Raw genomic sequence first — 18,815 nt, 5'->3', positions numbered from 1 at the left:
TGAAGTATTAGAACTGGAAACATTATGAGACTCATTTTTCAAGTTTCTTTTTTGCATTAAACGGAAAGTTTTGTACGTGTTTTAAGTGAAATATGCATGCTGAGTTTCACACAAACTCTGGTCGTTGCCCACTTCATGCTGTAGTACTCAATCTCAGTATTCATGTTTTGACTTCCAAACTTGAATAAGTAACCTTTAAAATATTGTCAAATTTATGTCAAGCTCAACTTCATCACAGTATATGACTCACATACTTATTTTGAATTATGAATTTACTGCAGCATACATGATCACATTCTTGGAACCTGAATGGCTTGGGGAAGCAAATAAATGCCACAAAACTTGAAAATTTCAAAGTGGGGTAACTCAGCTGTAATATATGGGTTAAGTAGAAGTTCATTACTCAATGCTGGTATAAGAGTTTAACTCTTCAGGCTTTGCCCTTAGGATCGTACCTGGTCATTCAGGAGTAAATTCTAGATAACTCCCACATAGGCCAGGTATTACAGCTATATTACATAACAGGGTATTTAAAAACAAAAAGGTACCAGATTAATCCATGTATAAGGGTAATAATGACAATCATTATTGTATTTTATGCAGAATTTATGTCCTCCTGGTGACACTTCACCCTTATGGAAGCAGCACAAGTTGGGGGTAAATCCCACATCAGCCATGGTTGGGCAGTTATTATTACTGCACTGTATTTTAACAGTCTGTACTTTCATATCTCCTTACTTGTTCACTTTTTGATCATATGTCTACATTCTTTTGTATCACAAGTTGGAAAATTCAAAAATGAAGTCCAAATTACCAAACTAAGACCTCGTCACAGACAAAACTTTTAGATCTTTCATTCTTTTTAATATAATTTAGAACTTCTTCAGAAAATAAAGCCACTCTCCCTTCATACATTTAAATATAATACATAATCATCACATGATGTCAATCAACCAACCAAATAAATAAAATCATCAGAATATAAAACATTATATGTACAAACAAGTGTCTTTGTCAAAATTTCAATATAATCAATCTAAATAACTTTCTGAAGCTGTAAAAAACATTTTATATTTATAGCGTCATTAATTCTTGGTGTACAGTCTACCTCAAGTCTAATTTGCCATGCTGATTCTTGGCATTCTAATAAGGTCTTAAAGTCCCCTGACAAAAAAACTGTCATCTATTTTATCCAAGACTGAAAAAGAAAACTTCTTAAATTCTGGACATATCAAAGCATGCCCAGCCAAGGCATTGCTGGAATCCATTTTCTTTATAGATAATTTGTGCTCATAAATCCTTCTACTTGCAGTTCTAATAGTTTTTCCAATATAAAAACTATTACAAGAATCACAATTTGCTGTGTAGACCACACATTTACTTTGACAGGTATATCTATCCCTGGCTCACACATCCCATTTCAAATGCTTGAACTCAACAGAAGATGAGTCGGTACTGAACCTGCACTGTTTGCAATGCCCACAAGAGAAAGTACCTAATACAGTGGAATTCATTTTTTTCACTTCTACCCAAGTTTTTGTTTTCTAAAATAGACTTGATTTTACATAATTTTTTAAAAGTGAAAACTGGCCTGTTGCCTATAACTTGGACCAAATCCACATTTCCAGAAAGGATTTTCCAATTTTCAACAATTATATTTTTAATTAGCCACATCTCGTTTGAGATGGGCAAAGGGAAAGCTAAAAAATGCCCTGCTTCGTGCCTTGATTCAATATTTGCAGAGCTACACCTACCAAGCCCAATTTGTCATTATGTACTTAAAGTAGGTCACACTGTGGTGACTAAGTATCAACACCTCACTTTCTATATTACTCAACTATGATTGATCATAGCCTCTAGCCATAAAAAAGGTTCTAAGTTCACCCATTTCCTTCAAAAAGGTATCTTGGTCAGTGGTCAAATTGCTTAAGCGAATAAGCTACCCCTTGGCTACCCCTTAATCCTTTGTAATCAATGTGGGTTATTGGGAAACATATTCCAATCTAGCAGGTTTTATCCTGAGGCATATCACTAATAAACAAATGATTAGTTGATTTTAGTTGTATGGCATGGCATACTGAGGTGAGAGATTTAGGACTGACGCGTAAGAGACTGGCTGAAAAATGCACCAGTCCTTCAGAAATACAAGTCAGGATAAAATACACCAATCTTCTCTGGGATGTCAGTAAGTATAAGCAAGTTGCTATGTTCACAGGTGCTGTTGATAAAGAGGTAGGCATGGTTCTGTGATCTCCACCGAATATGTAAGGGAGAGGCAGGATGCTTTTGTTGCCACCAGATTAGGTGAGAAGGATGGTCTGGTTCACCTATCATTAATATCTGAGATTTCAGTCTCTGACAAACTGAGAGAAGGGATTCCATCAATTCTGATCTCTAAAAAAAAGGGAAGTCAGGAGAGGCTAGGAACTCCAGTCACTAACAGGAAGGGAGACAAGAAGTGGAGGCTCATATAGTTTGCATGAGTGGAGCTGCTAGGAACTCAACTCAGTAACTTGAGGGGAGGAGAAGGCAAGAACTATTACTGCTGACAGGATCAGAGGTGCAAAATTATTGGGCTTGCTGGAGAAATTAATCCAGGAGTGCAAGGGAGCTGCTCTGGCTGCCAGGCTGTAACAGTTTAACTCCTAGGACATATTAAAGTATTTATTTACTCATGATCTAGTACTGCATTAACAGGAGTAAACAAAATCTTTGTTCATAAAGAGTTCACTTTTCACCTTTATCTAATTATTTATTACCTGTAATGCACTGATTATGTTACCACATTTAAACAAATCATTGTTTTGGCTGGGGGACAAGAACACTTGACCACTTCTGGGAGTGAAAGGGTCTTGTGAACCTCTTCAATGAACACAAACATAGACACACATATATCTATATATATATATATATATATATATATATATATATATATATATATATATATATATATATATATAAATTAGTCATTTAGTCATCATGTTACTTGTGTGCCACATGAAACAGTGACCAAAACATGTCAACCAGTCATGACATCACTAGCATAACCCAATACATCAACATACAGTACATCAAAAAAGGAAACTAATTTCACAGGGTTCCGTCATGCTTTAATGTAGGATGGTTTTTAGGTTTTTATTTATTAGTGCCTAGGTTTTCATGTAATGTGGGGGTTTTTTGTTTGTTTTTTTTTTTTTTGTTTTTGTTTTTTTTTACCATTGGTTTTGCCCCAACCATTCACTAGGGGTTCAGTAGCATTCTTCTTTGCATTCCCAAGTTCCATCTACAAAAGGCGCACAACATACTTCAAATGTGTAATTCATCACTTGAGTTGAGTCTAAATCGCTTATGATGCACATTCTAAACTTGTACCATGTACTCTCCCAGTTCTACTTTGTACACATCATGTTAATTACGAGTTTGCTTGCATGTTGATTGGAATGCATATGTTTGTTAATTAAAAGACATGCTCTTTTAAATAGCTGCCATGCTTTTTTCAGCAGTATTTGTGGCTGCTTTATGATAATCTGTCACATTCAAACTTTCTTTAGTTTGTAGTAATTTGCTATATAAAAAGGTCAAGGATGGCCTAATGGATAGGGTGTTTGTCTTACAAACACAAAGTGCAGGGTTTGAGCCTCACAAGGGATAATTGGCTAGGCTTAAAATGACTCACAAGGGCAGTTAGCTTAGTAATAATCTATGAACCTATGAACATGTCCTGTATTAAAAAACAGCTGAGGTGCCTGATGAATATCGCAATGAGAGACATTTAATGAACTATATCTTCAATTATTTAAAGTCTAGAATTGATATCACAGAGTGTATTTGCTTAAAAAGACATTTCACAAGACAGTACATATGCCTGCTTTTGTGATCCATTTAGTGCTAATGATTTCAGTAATTCAATGTAATCTTCAAGTATTGCATTTCAGTTCAGAAAGCCTTACATTCTTTAAAAGATAAAATGTCACCTGATAAGAAATGGTGCTGCTTGTTTGTTCATCTACTTATTTTCTTACATAGACACCTGCTCTTATCTTGGAATACAACATTTAAAGCCACGGCCTAAGCCAGGAGTATGAAGAGTTACAGTCACACTCATATAGTAAAATATTGATAAAACACAGATGCACAATGCAACTCGGTTACCTTTTTCATCAAGTTTAATTCACTCATGCAGAGCGTCAATACAATGCAGGTACAGGGTGTCAGTAGTGCAGTTGATATTGGACACTGATATTAGATATCCCCAAAAAGAATTTTATGCTGAAGATGAATCACTTCAGACAAGGCCAGATAACGTATTAAAAAGCAAAAGCACAAGGTTGCTTGGCCCCATGGCATAGAGTGATAAAGGTCTGACTGCAGTACAGATGACCCTTATTTGATATGCATCATGGGTACTGGGGAGGCTTGGCGGGGGATGGTTTAAGTGAGTAATCAATGGTGACTCATTCATCATGGCAGAAGGGGAAAGTTTACTTCACTGTACTGGCGACACTTAAAAGTAATGTAGATGTATCACTTATAGGAAACAGCATGGTAAGCCCACACTACACAGCAGTGAACCACATAGACATATGTTTGGCACATGTGGCAGCAAACATGTTCTGAGCAGCAGTTGTGGATCTTGCAAACTGCCACTTGGAATAAGTTAAATCTGAGCAGGGGAGGGGTCTGCAGGATTGACAGACTACCCCCCTCAACACCCAACTGTCATCTGAGGAGGAACAAATGGGCTGATTAGGTCAGCGACCAAAGGGGCTGTATGGCACTTGCCCTGCCCAATAACTTTGTCTGTCACACAGTAAGTGGAACAGTAAGGTACAGTGAGTGAGAGCCTTTGGGTGAATCTGACAGGTACTAAGGAAAAGGCAGTCCATATAACTGCATCAGGCAGACATTAATGTTTAGGGATTGATGCTAATATCTATTTAGAAACACTTCTTGGAGGAGGCAAGTCCCTTGGGACAAGGATAAATATATATTTCAAAAGTTAAAACAGGTGTATATTTATCTAGAACTTATGCACATTGAATGCCATTAAAATGAACCACATGTAGTATGGCACAACAGACCATGCCACAGATACAAACCTTCAACAAAAATTTTGCAATGTTTTTTTTTGCAAAAAAAAATCTAATCACTTTTTAAAGTAAGTAAATTGAACAATATCAAGAAATCTTGCTTGAGTGTGTGGCATGAAGTATTTGACTCAACATGATATGTAAAATGCATTGTATTATAAATTCCAGTGAGATTTATTACTTGATTAATCTTGTGGAAGACAGAGCTAGAGTAGTTCTCAGTAACAGGCATTTTTGGAGTGTAGAGTTTTAAATGTGGATGGATTAAGACTGCTTGGCAAGTGAAGCACTGAGTTGCACAGATGTGGGACTCTATGCAAAAAGGTCTGTGAAAGTGACTATAGCCTACCAAGCTTAAAGGTGGAATGCAGGAAGTGCCAGAATTTTGTGCATCATGGCAGTTATGAAGGATGAGATATGTCAGAAACCTGTGTACCATGGCAGTTGTGAAGGTTGAGACATGTCACAAACCTGTGTATCATTGTAGTTGTGAAGGCTGAGATCTGTCAGTATCTTGTGTATCATAGCAGTCGTGATGGCTGAGACTATCAGAAACCTGTGCATCATAGCAAATGTGAAGGGTGAGACATGTCAGAATCCTGTGCATCATGGCAGTTGTGAAGAGTGAGATGTGTCAGAATCCTGTGTATCATGGCAATTATGATGGGTAAGACATATGTCAGAATATTGCGTATCATGGCAGTTGTGAAGGGTGAAATGTGTCAGAGTCCTGTGTATTATGGCAATTGTGAAGGGTGAGATGTACGTCAGAGTCATGTGGATCATGACAGTTGTGTAGGGTGAGACATTTCAGAATCCTATGTATCATGGCAGTCATGAAGGGTGAGACGTATGTCAGAATCCTGTGTATCATGGCAGTTGTGAAGGGTGAGACATGTCAGAGTCGTGTATATCATGGCAGCTGTTAAGGGGGAGATGTATGTCAGAGTCCTGTGTATCATGGTAATTATGAAAGGTGAGACATTTCAGAGTCCTGTGTATCACGGCAGTTGTGAAGGATGAGACCTGTCAGAATCCTGTGTATCATGGCAGTTGCGAAAAACTGACACGTCAGAGTTGTGTGTATAATGGCAGCTGTGAAGGGTGAGACATATGTCATACACGTGTATCATTGCAGTTGTGAAGGATGAGACCTGTCAGAATCCTGTGTATCATAGCAGTTGTCAAGGCTGCAACATGTCAGAAACCAGTGTATCATGGCATTTGTGAAGGGCGAGATCTGTCAGAGTCCTGTGTTTAATGGCAGTTGTGAAGGGTGAAATATATGTCAGAATCTTGTTTATCATGGCAGTTGCAAAGGATGAGACATGTCCGAATCCTGTGTATCATAGCAGTCATGAAGGCTGGGACCTGTCAGAAACCTGTGCATCATAGCAAATGTGAAGGGTGAGACATGTTAGAATTCTGTGTTTAATGGCAGTTGTGAAGGATGAGACATGTCAGAATCCTGTGTATCATGGCAGCTATGAAGGGTGAGACGTATGTCAGAGACATGTGTATCATGGTGATTATGAAAACTGAGACATTTTAGAATCCTGTGTATCATGGCAGTTGTGTAGACTGAGACATGTCAGAAAACTGTGTATCATGGCAGTTGTGAAAGGTGAGACCTGTTAGAATCTTATGCATCATGGCAGCTGTTGAGATCTGTCAGAGTCCTGTGTTCCACGACAGTTGTGAAGGGTGAAACGCATGTCAGAATCTTGTTTATCATGGCAGTCGCAAAGGATGAGACCTGTTAGAATCCTGTGCATCATGGCAATTGTGAAGGGTGAGACCTGTAAGTATCCTGTGTATCATAGCAGTCGTGAAGGCTGAGACCTGTCAGAAACCTATGCATTGTAGCAAATGTGAAGGGTAAGACTACAGAATCCTGTGTATCATGGCAGTTGTGAAGAATGAGACATGTCAGAATCCTGTGTATCATGGCAGATGCGAAGGGTGAAACATGTCAGAGTCCTTTGTATCATGGCAGTTGTAAGGCGTGATATGTATGTCAGAATCTTGTGGATCGTGGCAGTTGTGAAGGGTGAGATGTATGTCAGAGTCCTGTGTATCATGGCTATTGTGAAAGGTGAGACATTTTAGAATCCTGTGTATCTTGGCAGTTGCGAAGGGTGAAACATGTCAGAGTCCTTTGTATCATGGCAGTTGTGAGGGCTGATATGTATGCCAGAATCCTGTGGATTGTGGCAGTTGTGAAGGGTGAGATGTATGTCAGAGTTCTGTGTATCATGGCAATTAAGAAAGGTGAGACATTTCAGAATCCTGTGTATCATGGCAGTCCCTAGACATATCAGAGTCCTATGTATCATGGCAGCTTTGAAGAGTGAGGCCTGTCAGAATCTTGTGTATCATGGCCGCTGTGAAGGGTGAGGTATGTCAGAATTTTGTGTACCATGGCAGTTGTGAAGGGTGAGACATGTCAGAGTCCTGTGTATCATGGCGGATGTGAAGGGTGAGACATGTCAGAATCCTGTGTATCATGGCAGCTGTGAAGGGAGAGATGTATCAGAATCCTGTGTATAATCACAGTTGTGAAGGGTGAGACAAATGTCAGAGTCCTGTGTATCATGGCGAATGTGAAGGGTGAGACATGTCAGAATCCTGTGTATCATGGCAGTTGTGAAGGATGAGACATGCCAGAGTCCTGTGTGTCATGGCAGATGTGAAGGGTGAGACATGTCAGAATCCTGTGTATCATAGCAGTTGTGAAGGGTGAGACCTGTCAGAATCCTGTGTATCATCGCAGTTGTGAAGGATGAGACATGTCAGAGTCCTGTGTGTCATGGCAGATGTGAAGGATGAGACGTGTCAGAGTCCTGTATATCATGGTGGATGTGAAGGGTGAGATGTGTCAGAATCCTGTGTATCATGGCAGTTATGAAAATTGAGACATGTCAGAGTCCTGTGTGTCATGGCAGATGTTAAGGGTGAGACATGTCAGAGTCCTGTATATCATGGCAAATGTGAAGGGTGAGACATGTCAAATCCTGTGCATCATGGCAGTTGTAAAGGATGAGACATTTCAGAGTCCTGTATGTCATGGCAGATGTGAAGGATGAGACATGTCAGAGTCCTGTATATCATGGCGGATGTGAAGGGTGAGACGTGTCAGAATCCTGTGTATCATGGCAGTTGTAAAGGATGAGATATGTCAGAGTCCTGTGTGCCATGGCAGATGTGAAGGATGAGACATGTCAGAGTCCTATATATCATGGCAGATGTGAAGGGTGAGATGTGTCAGAATCCTGTGTATCATGGCAGTTGTGAAGGATGAGACATGTCAAAGTCCTGTGTGTCATGGTGGATGTTAAGGGTGAGACATGTCAGAATCCTGTGTATTATGACAGTTTAATGGCAGGAAGTGATTGAGGACAAGCAGCTTCCTTGAATTTTAGAGATATAATATCAGTTCATTTGGTAAGACAGGAAACAGTGCAGTTTGATCAGTACTTTACAGCATTGTTCCTTGGAAGGTGCAGTACAAATATATCTTGTCATTTTCTTCTGAAGTTTATGCAGTCATCTTAGGTTACATAAGGAGGAGAAAAAAGACAAGGAACAGTCAGTCCTGCTTTCTAGATACCAAATTAATTGTTCATTATGAGCAATGAAGATTCTCAACACAATGACCTCCCTAACATGTCAGATTAGGCTATAGTGTGTGCATCAAATGACATCAAGGTGACTATGTACATTGCATTGGTAAGTACTGTTATGTCCAGTATTGCTTATTTGGGCTCACGGATTATCCCTAGATATTTAATGAGACTATATTTTGAAGGGGAGAGTTATCTCGGTGTTTCACAGACTTGCTGTTTGACAGGGTGTTAAGTCTTAGTTTACTTCCAAATGCAATTGCTATAGTTTTCCCAGGATGAGTGTAAAGCAAGTTGCCATTGTACCAGTTGCCAGTGAGGGAAGTACCCTAAATCATCTGTTTTTGAGACTCCATATGAACATATTGATGACCCCTATCCCTTTTGATATATATTCTTTCCTTCTCCAGGTGACAGCCAACCCATTTGCTTCCAAACTACATTGACAGACCTATAGACCATTCATTATGCTGTCATACCACTAAGGTGCTTTGTTATTTGTCATTATGTGGTACAGTGAAGTACATATTTAATTTGTATCATATAAGGAAAGTAAAATTGTCTGCCTGCAAATATCCTACTCTAATAGTATTGTTATGTATCATAAATGTTAATTGTGAGCTCCAAAGAAAAGAGCAGCACAATCCAACCAAATTCTGTCACTAGCTCTCCCTTGCCAATAATCTTTCTTTAGGGAAGAAGGGAATGTATAAAAGTAATCACTCCTTTATTGGGATGCCAAATTCATTTCATACAGTAGTACATATAAAAACTTATGGTGCCTGCCAGGAGGCCAGTTTCAAATAACAAAAGAAATGTCAGATATATATATATATATATATATATATATATATATATATATATATATATATATATATATATAAACAATTTCCCCAGAAGTTGGTATTATAAGTAAATAACACACATCCAGAGGTTTTGGGAAGCACAACATAACCCCTGAAATGTCCATTAGTTTCCTAAAATGCCTACCTAGAGAGCATTATAGCACTTAGATATTACCACTTTTTTTTGTTTTGTTATTGAATTTATTACTGCGGTGGTGGTGCTGCGGTCGCATTGTTGCCTCACAGTTAGACGTTGCCCATTCAATTCTCAGAGCGTCTTCTGTGTGACGACATGCGTGAATGGGCGTTCCTTCATTGAAGGTTGTGCATTAGGCCCGGCAAGCCAGCACGTAAAACTCTACTGTCAACCATTAGTGGACCGGAGTTCCACTGTGGCGACCCCTAACCGGGAAAAGCCCAAAGACATTGAGTTTATTTGTAGGATTTTATTATCTTTACATCGGATTTCTGTTTACTTTTGGAGCATTGTAGAAAAAGTAGCCTTTTTCCCTGTTTATACCACCTGCAGTTAAAAGACTGGATATTTGAGCACTAGTGATACTGATTGGTTGATTTATTTAGCAGTGTGTTCATGCAGGACATTTTATGTTGGAGAGACTTCAGACCATGAGAGTACCATATATTGTTCCTCCTTAGTGATATAAGATGTTGACTGACCCATATTGCTTTATATTGACATTTATTTATTCATGTGAATGCCGTTTTTCTTTTATTGGCATACAAAGGGTAATGGGTCAGGCTTTCTCTGATATACAGAAGTATGTTAGACAAGACTGAAAGAAATGAATAGTTAATCTTGGTGTGTTTAAACAGCCAGGTTTGAATGAAGAAACATAATAAAGCATTTCTTCATCTTTATAAACATATTAACCATTCATTGTTATTTAAACATGATTTAAAATTGATCAGTTAGATTTTACCATTTCTATACATACCAATTTGCACATTTTTGCAAGAATATGTATTCTAGTGGAGTTTATCAATTATTAATTTTCTTACAATTTTTACTAAATATAATAGATAATAGCATCATGGTTGTTGTATATCATGAAGCCATCCTTTACATCATTTGCTTACATAATGTTTTATTTTTTTTATCACATGATTTGTATACATGATAGTAAGATGTTTCACTACTTTGATTATTACTGTATTGACAAACTTGTCTTTTAAGTGAAACTGTGGTCTTTTTTGTCTGCTAATAAAAATTCCCACTTTGAGAAACAGCATGATAGCATTGCTGAGATTTTTGGTTGTGGAATATAATTGAATTTTGTGCAACATGTTGGTGCTTTTCCAAAAGAGATTAAATGTGAAGTGATCACACATTACCTGCACATTGCATGTGAGAGATTGCTATACACTGGGTATTGGGAATTTGTCCTTTCCCCAATCTAGTGTGATCTCTGAGTTGCCATATGTAAGTGACAGTAAGAAACATTTTGAATTTTTTCTGTGTGTGTGTGTGTGTGTGTGTGTGTGTGTGTGTGTGTGTGTGTGTGTGTGTGTGTGTGTGTGTGTGTGTGTGTGTGTGTCTCATTGGGTTTCAATAACATTTGTTTAATTACTGTGTATTCAAATGTTTGTCATTTCAACCACTTGCCATATACTCAAAAACATTTATATATGCTTATAAATTTGTATATATGTATATATAAAGACAGAAAGAGAGTGTGTGGAGGGGAGACACACACAAACACATGCAGAATAATACAGTTGCTCCTACCCTTGTGGCACAGGTCATGGCTAAAGTTTGTCCATTGATCAGCCCACTTGCCTGGTTAGAAAGTGATAAATAAAATGAATTGAAACTAAAAAAAGTAAAACAAAACCAAGAAATCAAGACATAATAAGTTTCCCTGCAGAAAAAAGCATGATACTAATCTCTATGAAGCGACAACAGATCTAGTATTACTCCACTAAACACGTTCATCATGCTTATCGGTCTGCTCATTATAACTCCTGTCATACCTCTGAACAGTTAAACCATGTCACATAAGCAACAGTGCTAACAAAATCCATTTGATTGAATTTATGTTTATAGAAGGCAACAAAAAGTCAAAAATGTAACAGTGTAAACAAGGTAACACACCACAAAATTCAGGCAATCTCACCGTTTTTCTCAAATTATTAAAGATGGTTGACAGATATGATCAAACTGATGCTACATAGCTTCAACCTGTCACTCTACAATAGCAAACTAATTTAAGAAAATAATTTCACAATAATAACAAGTGTCTACAAAACTATGGCCTGTTTACAAAAGAGTAGCGTGGTTTCAGGCATGGCAGAAGTGGGGATATTGCCTTGTGGCTACTCACAGACTGGAACTGAAACAGCAGCTCTAGAATTGTTCAAAGATTAAACAACAATACTTTTCAAGAAGAAGTTCAACATATTTTCTCCCACCACAAAAATATGTTTAGTTATTTTATTTATTTATTTATTTATTTATTTTTCTTGAGGGTTTCATTGAAATAAAAAGTCTTGTAAAATGTGATATATGTTCAAATGGAGATGACAAGAAACAATAGTCTAAAAGATCAATCTGCTAAACATTAGTAGATGCATGTAAAACAGAAACTGGAAATACACATTTTAAAAAGCTGTGCTATATAATAGGTTGGAATAATAGCTTCTTATCATAATGGCAACTCTATCCATATCATTTTGGAACATGAATAACCTCACAGATTTAGACAAAAAGGAAAGGATACTGAGTTATATTAAGAAATGCAGAGTGCAAATAGTAATGCTACAAGACACATTTGGAGCATGTCAATTTGATAAAGGATTTCCGGATGAATATTCAGCAGAGTATCAGTAACAAAGGAAAAGGGTTGTAATTATACTAATTGCTAGAGGAGCTCAATATTGATACAAGAGGGAAAAATTAATAATGGTAGATGTGGGGTATTAAGGGGCTACTGGCAAGGGTGGAAGATCACACTGGCATGTATTTATATTCCACCTAAAACTGTTTTTGTGGAGTGTTAAAAAGATTTTGGCAGAAATCATCAGCTTTCACCAGGGAATATTACTCATAGGTAAGGCCTGGAATTTGATTTGCAATAGTTAGGATGTATCTGGGGACCTAGAAGGGAAAATATAATAAAACAGGGTAGATTTCTGAAAAAAATATGAAAATATTTGGTATGGAAGACGTAAATTCAGTATACTACTGGAGTAGGAACTCTTGGAGAATGTATTATTCCCCAAAATAAAATAACTGTGCTAGACTGACAAAAAATATATTTCACAGGAGAACATGGGTATTTAATTGAAAGCTTTGATAAAATCCAATAACTATTTAAGATCATGTGCCAATAACAACTTAGAAAAACTGCACAGTAATTAAGTAAAGATGAGGCACTTGTGCTTCCGCACCTACCTGTAAAAAGAAAGGAATTTAAGGAATGGTAGTAGAAATTATTTAAGCATTAGCAGAGAAGATAGACATTTCTTCAGATGTTATAGCTAGTGAGTATGATAAAATGAAAATGGGGTTTAAAAATATGGTAGACAGGAAAGAAAATGAGGTATGGTTAAGAAGTAACAGGAATTACTTAGGGGCTGATAAAGGTTAAAGTACTGTAGAATAAAGGGACTCTCACAGAACAAGAAGAGATGCAACTACAGAGTGCAAAAAAGAAAATAAGGGAGTATCTGGATACTGTTCATGAATTTAGAAAGATTGATATTAAACAACTATTTTTTCATAATAACTCCAGAGCACAAAACCTTTAGCACAATGACTTGGGCAAAAGAATGTTAAAAGGGTTGTTTCTGAACTTAGGGAGTCTATAATAAGAAAAATAACCAGAGATCCTCTAGCGGTATTAGAGATATCTTGGAAATGTTATGAAAATGTGTATAAAGCAGAAAAATGCCATAATCAAGAGAAAACACAAATGGAAATATTTATGGAAGACTTAAGTATGTCAAGGAGAGAGGGAGATGAGGCTCAACAATTAATAGTTAAGATAGGAGAAGATGAGACAAAAACATTGATGTACAATCAATCTGCAGGAAAGTCTCCAACAATAGATGGTATTCCTGTAGAAGGGAAGAAAGTGATAAAGATCTGGAAGGTTTTGTTTAACAGTATTTGAAAAGGAGAGGAAGCACCAACATCCTGGAAGAAAGCTGTAGTGGCTGTAATACCTAAAGACGGTAAAGACCCATCGAGCCCAGCTTCATGTAGACCCATTTCAATTTTAAATCATGATTGTAAAGTGTTTATGCTTGTAATAGCTAAAAGAATGGTAACGGTGTTGACAAAACTGATAAATATGGATCAGTGTTTTTTCGAGGGGAGGCAAACATTTGACAACATTAATAGGACAACGATGATCCAAGAGGAGCAGAGTGAAAGGGAATATTGATGTTATTAGTGTTGTCTTGATGCAGATAAACCATATGACAGAGTAAGCTGAGATTTTTTGAGTAGGGCAATGGAAACAATTGAAATCCCTGATAAAATATTAAGGCTAATTTGGAGGACATATGAGGGAATGGAGGCAAAAATTAAAGTAGGAAGGTTCCTCTCAAACAAGTTGTTTCTGGACAGAGGAACCAGACAGGAGTGTCCTGTTTACCCTATGTTATTTGCTTTATATTTAGAGCTATTGGCAAAGAAAATAAGAAACTCAGAAATTCAAGATTATAGTTGATATGGTGATCAAGAAAGGTTAGCTTCATTTGCAGGCGATATTATTTTGTACCTGGTAAAACCAAAAAAGGATATTTCAGTGTGTGGAACATCCTGAGACAATTTTAAGTCTTTTCAAGACATACAGTTAATGAAGATAAAACAAAGGCTATAGCTGTAAACTATCTACCCACATATGAATTGGTCCAGCAATACCCATGTTTATGGAAACACAATAAAATTAAGTATTTAGGATTGTGTATTAAAAGGATTCTGTTATGACATCTAAGGATATGTAAGAAGAGATTAAACAAAAGATAATACAAAAACTGAGAAACTGGAAGCTCTTGTTTATGGATATGGATAGCAGGATACAAACAATAAAATGTTTTTGGTCCCTTTAGTTTTATATACAGGTCATGCATATGTCCATCAACCAGAGGAGAACTTATGAACAATAATTAATGAATAAAGAATTGAATGAATTTATCTGGGAAGGGAAGAGGGTGGAAGGTCGGTCAATATCCTTCCAAAAGAACAAGGTACTATAGGAATCAATTAGAGAAGGTTAGAAAATACTGGGAAGAGAGACTAGATACGCAATTCATAAGGAAAAAATAGAAGAGCATATGTATGCCTCCCAAGTATGCAACAAAGTCTAGAAGATTTCGGATTTTTGCTTGGAAGTGTTTGCATAGGTATTTTTATACACCAAACACGGTTCCAAAGAATTTTTCCTTAGGTAGTTGGCAAATTTTGGTGATATGATGGGGAAGCAAGAGGCAACTGGGAACAAATATTTTGGGAGTGTAATCAGTTGGCAGAATTAAAAATTCCCTATAGAGTACTCGGTCAGAAATACTGGGTGAGTAAATAGGTTTAACTAAAGAAATAATTTTTTTAACTGGGATACAAGATCTGGATTGCCTAGACATAGTAAGGCCTTGATAAGTTTAATTCCAGTGGCTGCTGAAAAAGCAATTACTAAAAAATGGAAATCAAAGTCTAAACCAACTGTATTTGAAGTACTGAATATCATAACAGAGATAAAAAAAACTGGAAGTGGGATCTTCAGAAATAGATAGGAGCAAATTGCATAGACAAAATGAAAATTGTGGGAACAATATATGCAGAATAATGTTTTGGAGGAGGAATGAGATTTAAGAGAATGTAGGAATTGAGCATTTTATGTAATTTTAAATTGATGGCAGTTATACAAAAAAAGTTATATATAATGTGTGTAACTAGTTGAACATGTTAATATGGTTTGCTTTCTCTTATGTGAATATATGTTCGCCTATGTCATGTGATAATTCAATAAAGACGTTAAAATGCATACATATAGCATAAATGTATATATATATATATATATATATATGTATATACTTTTTTCCCCCACCACAAAAAATAAACGCACATGTATCTCAGGCCTCAGTTTTTTATTTTAAGATTTCACCGAAGCAGTACCTACAATAAAAAACTAAATATGCTTCCAAGACCCGTGAAATATGCTTTGGTAGATGTTGAAGTCCTGTGGATCCTGTTGACTGAGTAGGCCATGGATGAAAAGGGTATGTGTGGATCAGCCTGATTAACCAGTTAACTCATATTAACCTAGATAAAACAGAAAAATGCATAAACTTTCAAAACTTAGTATTACTGTATTACTAAATAATAGCATCTAAGTAAGATTTCATTTTAAATGACTGTGTTTAACAAGGTATTAATAATTGAATGCTTTATGCAATCCCCCAGTCCCCAAATTTCTGTGCATAAAAATAAGAGCAATTACAATGTATTCTGACAGCAGTATGTTTGTAGTTATATTTTTGTGCATATTATGCTAGGCATTCCTTTTGTAACTTTCAACCAACATGTGATTGACAACAGCAACTTTGCTTTCTAGATTGCTTATGACCTTTTTGCTATTTATTGTATTACTGTTGTCTTTTACTTTGTTAATACTGTTTTTTAGGCTTGCACAGATTTAGACATTCAGGCCAGGAGTTACTATGTGACTTAAGATGGATTGCACAAAGTAGATTCTCTATTACCTACCTATGTACGATATTCATCTCATCAAGAATCCTTATTTTCTATCAGTATAACTATGCTATTTATAAAAATGTCCTATAATTCATAAAATAAAACAAACTGAATACTCTTTGATGATCTCAAAAGAACAAATCAATTTTGTTGACAGAAGGATGCTTTTACAAGTAAAGCTACATTATCTGATAGAACGCTTAAAGATCTCCATTCTCTCCGTTCAGGGTAGTATGTCCCTGAACCCCACCAAACCACCATTAGACTGATTTCTTGAAATTTATGGTGAACCCCAGGTTGTGTAGTAAATTGGACACCCTAGAAAAGACTACTGGGTGAAGGAGCTTAAATGAGCAGGTCATCCAGATAGGGAAAAATCTGTACCCTCCGAAGCCTGCAGAAAGCAATGACAAGAAAGAGGCATTTGATGAAAACCCCTGGGGCAGTAGAAAGGTCAAACAGCAAAGCAGAGAACTGAAAATGTGAGGAAGAAACAGAGAAACATAAACATTTCCTGAACAGTGGGTGAATGGAGATGTGAAGGTATGCATCTTTGAAGTCTACAGAAACCAAAAAGGCCTGGGGAAGAAGAATAGGAAACAGGGTCTGAAGAGACATCTGGAAAGAAGGGATGCTAAGAAAGGAATAGAAAAGAAAAAAGATTCATAATTAGTCTCCATATACCCTCTTTTGGTAGAACTAAAAACATTCGGTCAAAACCCCTTTCCCACCTGGGTGGGTAGAACAAGCTGAATGGTGCCCTGATCCAAAAGGGATTGCAGAACTTCTGGGAAATGAGGAAGCTGTTCCACAGGAGGTTAAAGAATGCAAGAAAATGGAGGACGGTATTTCCAAACCATGAAATACCTCTGACAAATGATAGACAGCACCCAACAGTCTGAGGTGATCTGATGCTAATTTGGAAGAGTGAGAGAAAGGTTAAGAGACAGGTGGATTTGGCCAAGGGGAAGGGAAGGCCAAGCATCAAATTAAGACAGACTTGTCCTATAAGGAAGGCTTCTGAGAGGAAGGAGTCTGAGTGGATTTAGTAGGAGGAATACACCTAGATCCCTTCTTACCTTTAGGAGGTGGGTGAGTCTGTCTATGGGTGAAAGAAGACTTAGAAGGGTAATTCTTGAATTTGGGAATAGGGTGGACAAAAATATGTTTGAGTTCCTGCAAGGCCTTACCCTTATCCTGGAGGACCTTAAACAGGTCAGCAGCCACTGCCTCAAAAATATTTTTGCTATTCATAGGGGCATCCAAAAGCTTGGCTTTAATATCATCAAAGCCTAAAGAAATATCAAAGAATAATGTCTCATCACAGAACCAAACACAGAAGCCCTGGAAGAGGCATCAGCTGCATCACAGATACATTTCATGGAGTGACAGGCAACCTGGGAAGTGGACCCAAGCAGGGAGAGAGCTTAGGCCATCCCATCAGAATCAGGAAGGTCAGACATCACCTTAGCCCACCTGAGAAAGAAGGGCCAAAACATACCTGGTCATGTGGGTTTGGTAATTAATAACCCTAAAAGACAGGGTGGTAGCAGTATATACCTTTTTACCCAACTTCTCCACAGCTCAACTGTGGTTCTGTAGTTCCTGGGGTCCTTTGATGTCAAACTTTTTGTATTTCTCATTGCTGTTTAGAAATTTTTTTGAAAACTCCAGCTATACTTTGTCTCTTATCACATACTTAGAGGCAATCTCTACTTGACCTACAAAGCCATGTTTGACCCAGAGCTGCTAGATATGCTACACCTAAAGAAATCACAATCCCTCCATGCCACACGCTCCAGGGACCTTAACCTCATTACCACACTAGACAGAACATGCTAGAGGGATAGGTTCCTAACCCTGAGAATTCCCATACTCTAGAACAAACTTCCCATTCATGTCAGGCAGAGCACTTCACTGGCCCTCTTCAAAAGAAATCTTGATGAGTGGGTGGGCAGTAGGAAGTTCACCCTAGGGATCACTTCAGTGGCCTTGCTTGACAGGGGCACTGGGAACTAACTTTAGGTGGCATGATGCCAGGGAATCTTCTTGGGCTAGGCTTATATAGGCTCCAGGGCCATTCACCTAGTACACACCTATGAACCTATTTAAATAACCAACTTGGGAAACAGTGACTGTTGGAGGTAAATACAGCTTACACTTGGCAGCAGTCTTTGAGTAAGTATGTTGGTGGACAGTGAAGGAGCATTTTACTGTGTTCGATTAATTGAAGTACCATTCAGTGAAGCTTGCTGTAACAAATTCAGCCATTACCATCTGTGTGCTCAAGTAGCTACTGCTTCATGCTAAATGTAAATGCAATTGTCATAGGCCTGTGGATAAAGAGCTCTGATTCATTTTCACTTTCTTTAAAACATTCTAAGAATAAGGTTTCCACTGTTCCTGATCCGTGTGCAACAGCATTGATTTTGACCTCTGGATGCTATGAGCCACAGCCACCACTAAATGTCCCAGTTTCAAATCTAACTTTTTTAAAGACATTTATAATTTCAGTATTAAAAGAATCTAAATATAAATG

The 18,815-nt window shown here is 37.4% G+C and overlaps 1 protein-coding gene across 1 annotated transcript in view; it reads left to right on the top strand.

Moving 5' to 3' along the window:
- The first annotated feature begins 7,467 nt into the window (after positions 1–7,467).
- KCNB2 (potassium voltage-gated channel subfamily B member 2) overlaps positions 7,468–18,815 on the top strand; it is a 23,998-nt gene continuing 12,650 nt past the window's right edge. The window contains exon 1 of the mRNA XM_044066276.1: positions 7,468–7,488. Within this exon, the coding sequence (XP_043922211.1) occupies positions 7,468–7,488 (21 nt within the window). The remainder of the gene's footprint in view (positions 7,489–18,815) is intronic.

Source organism: Protopterus annectens, chromosome 3.part1, assembly GCF_019279795.1.
Source record: "Protopterus annectens isolate FY-2018-M chromosome 3.part1, PAN1.0, whole genome shotgun sequence".
In the NCBI taxonomy this organism is placed as follows: domain Eukaryota; kingdom Metazoa; phylum Chordata; order Ceratodontiformes; family Protopteridae; genus Protopterus; species Protopterus annectens.
This window is presented reverse-complemented; position numbering and strand designations above follow the sequence as displayed.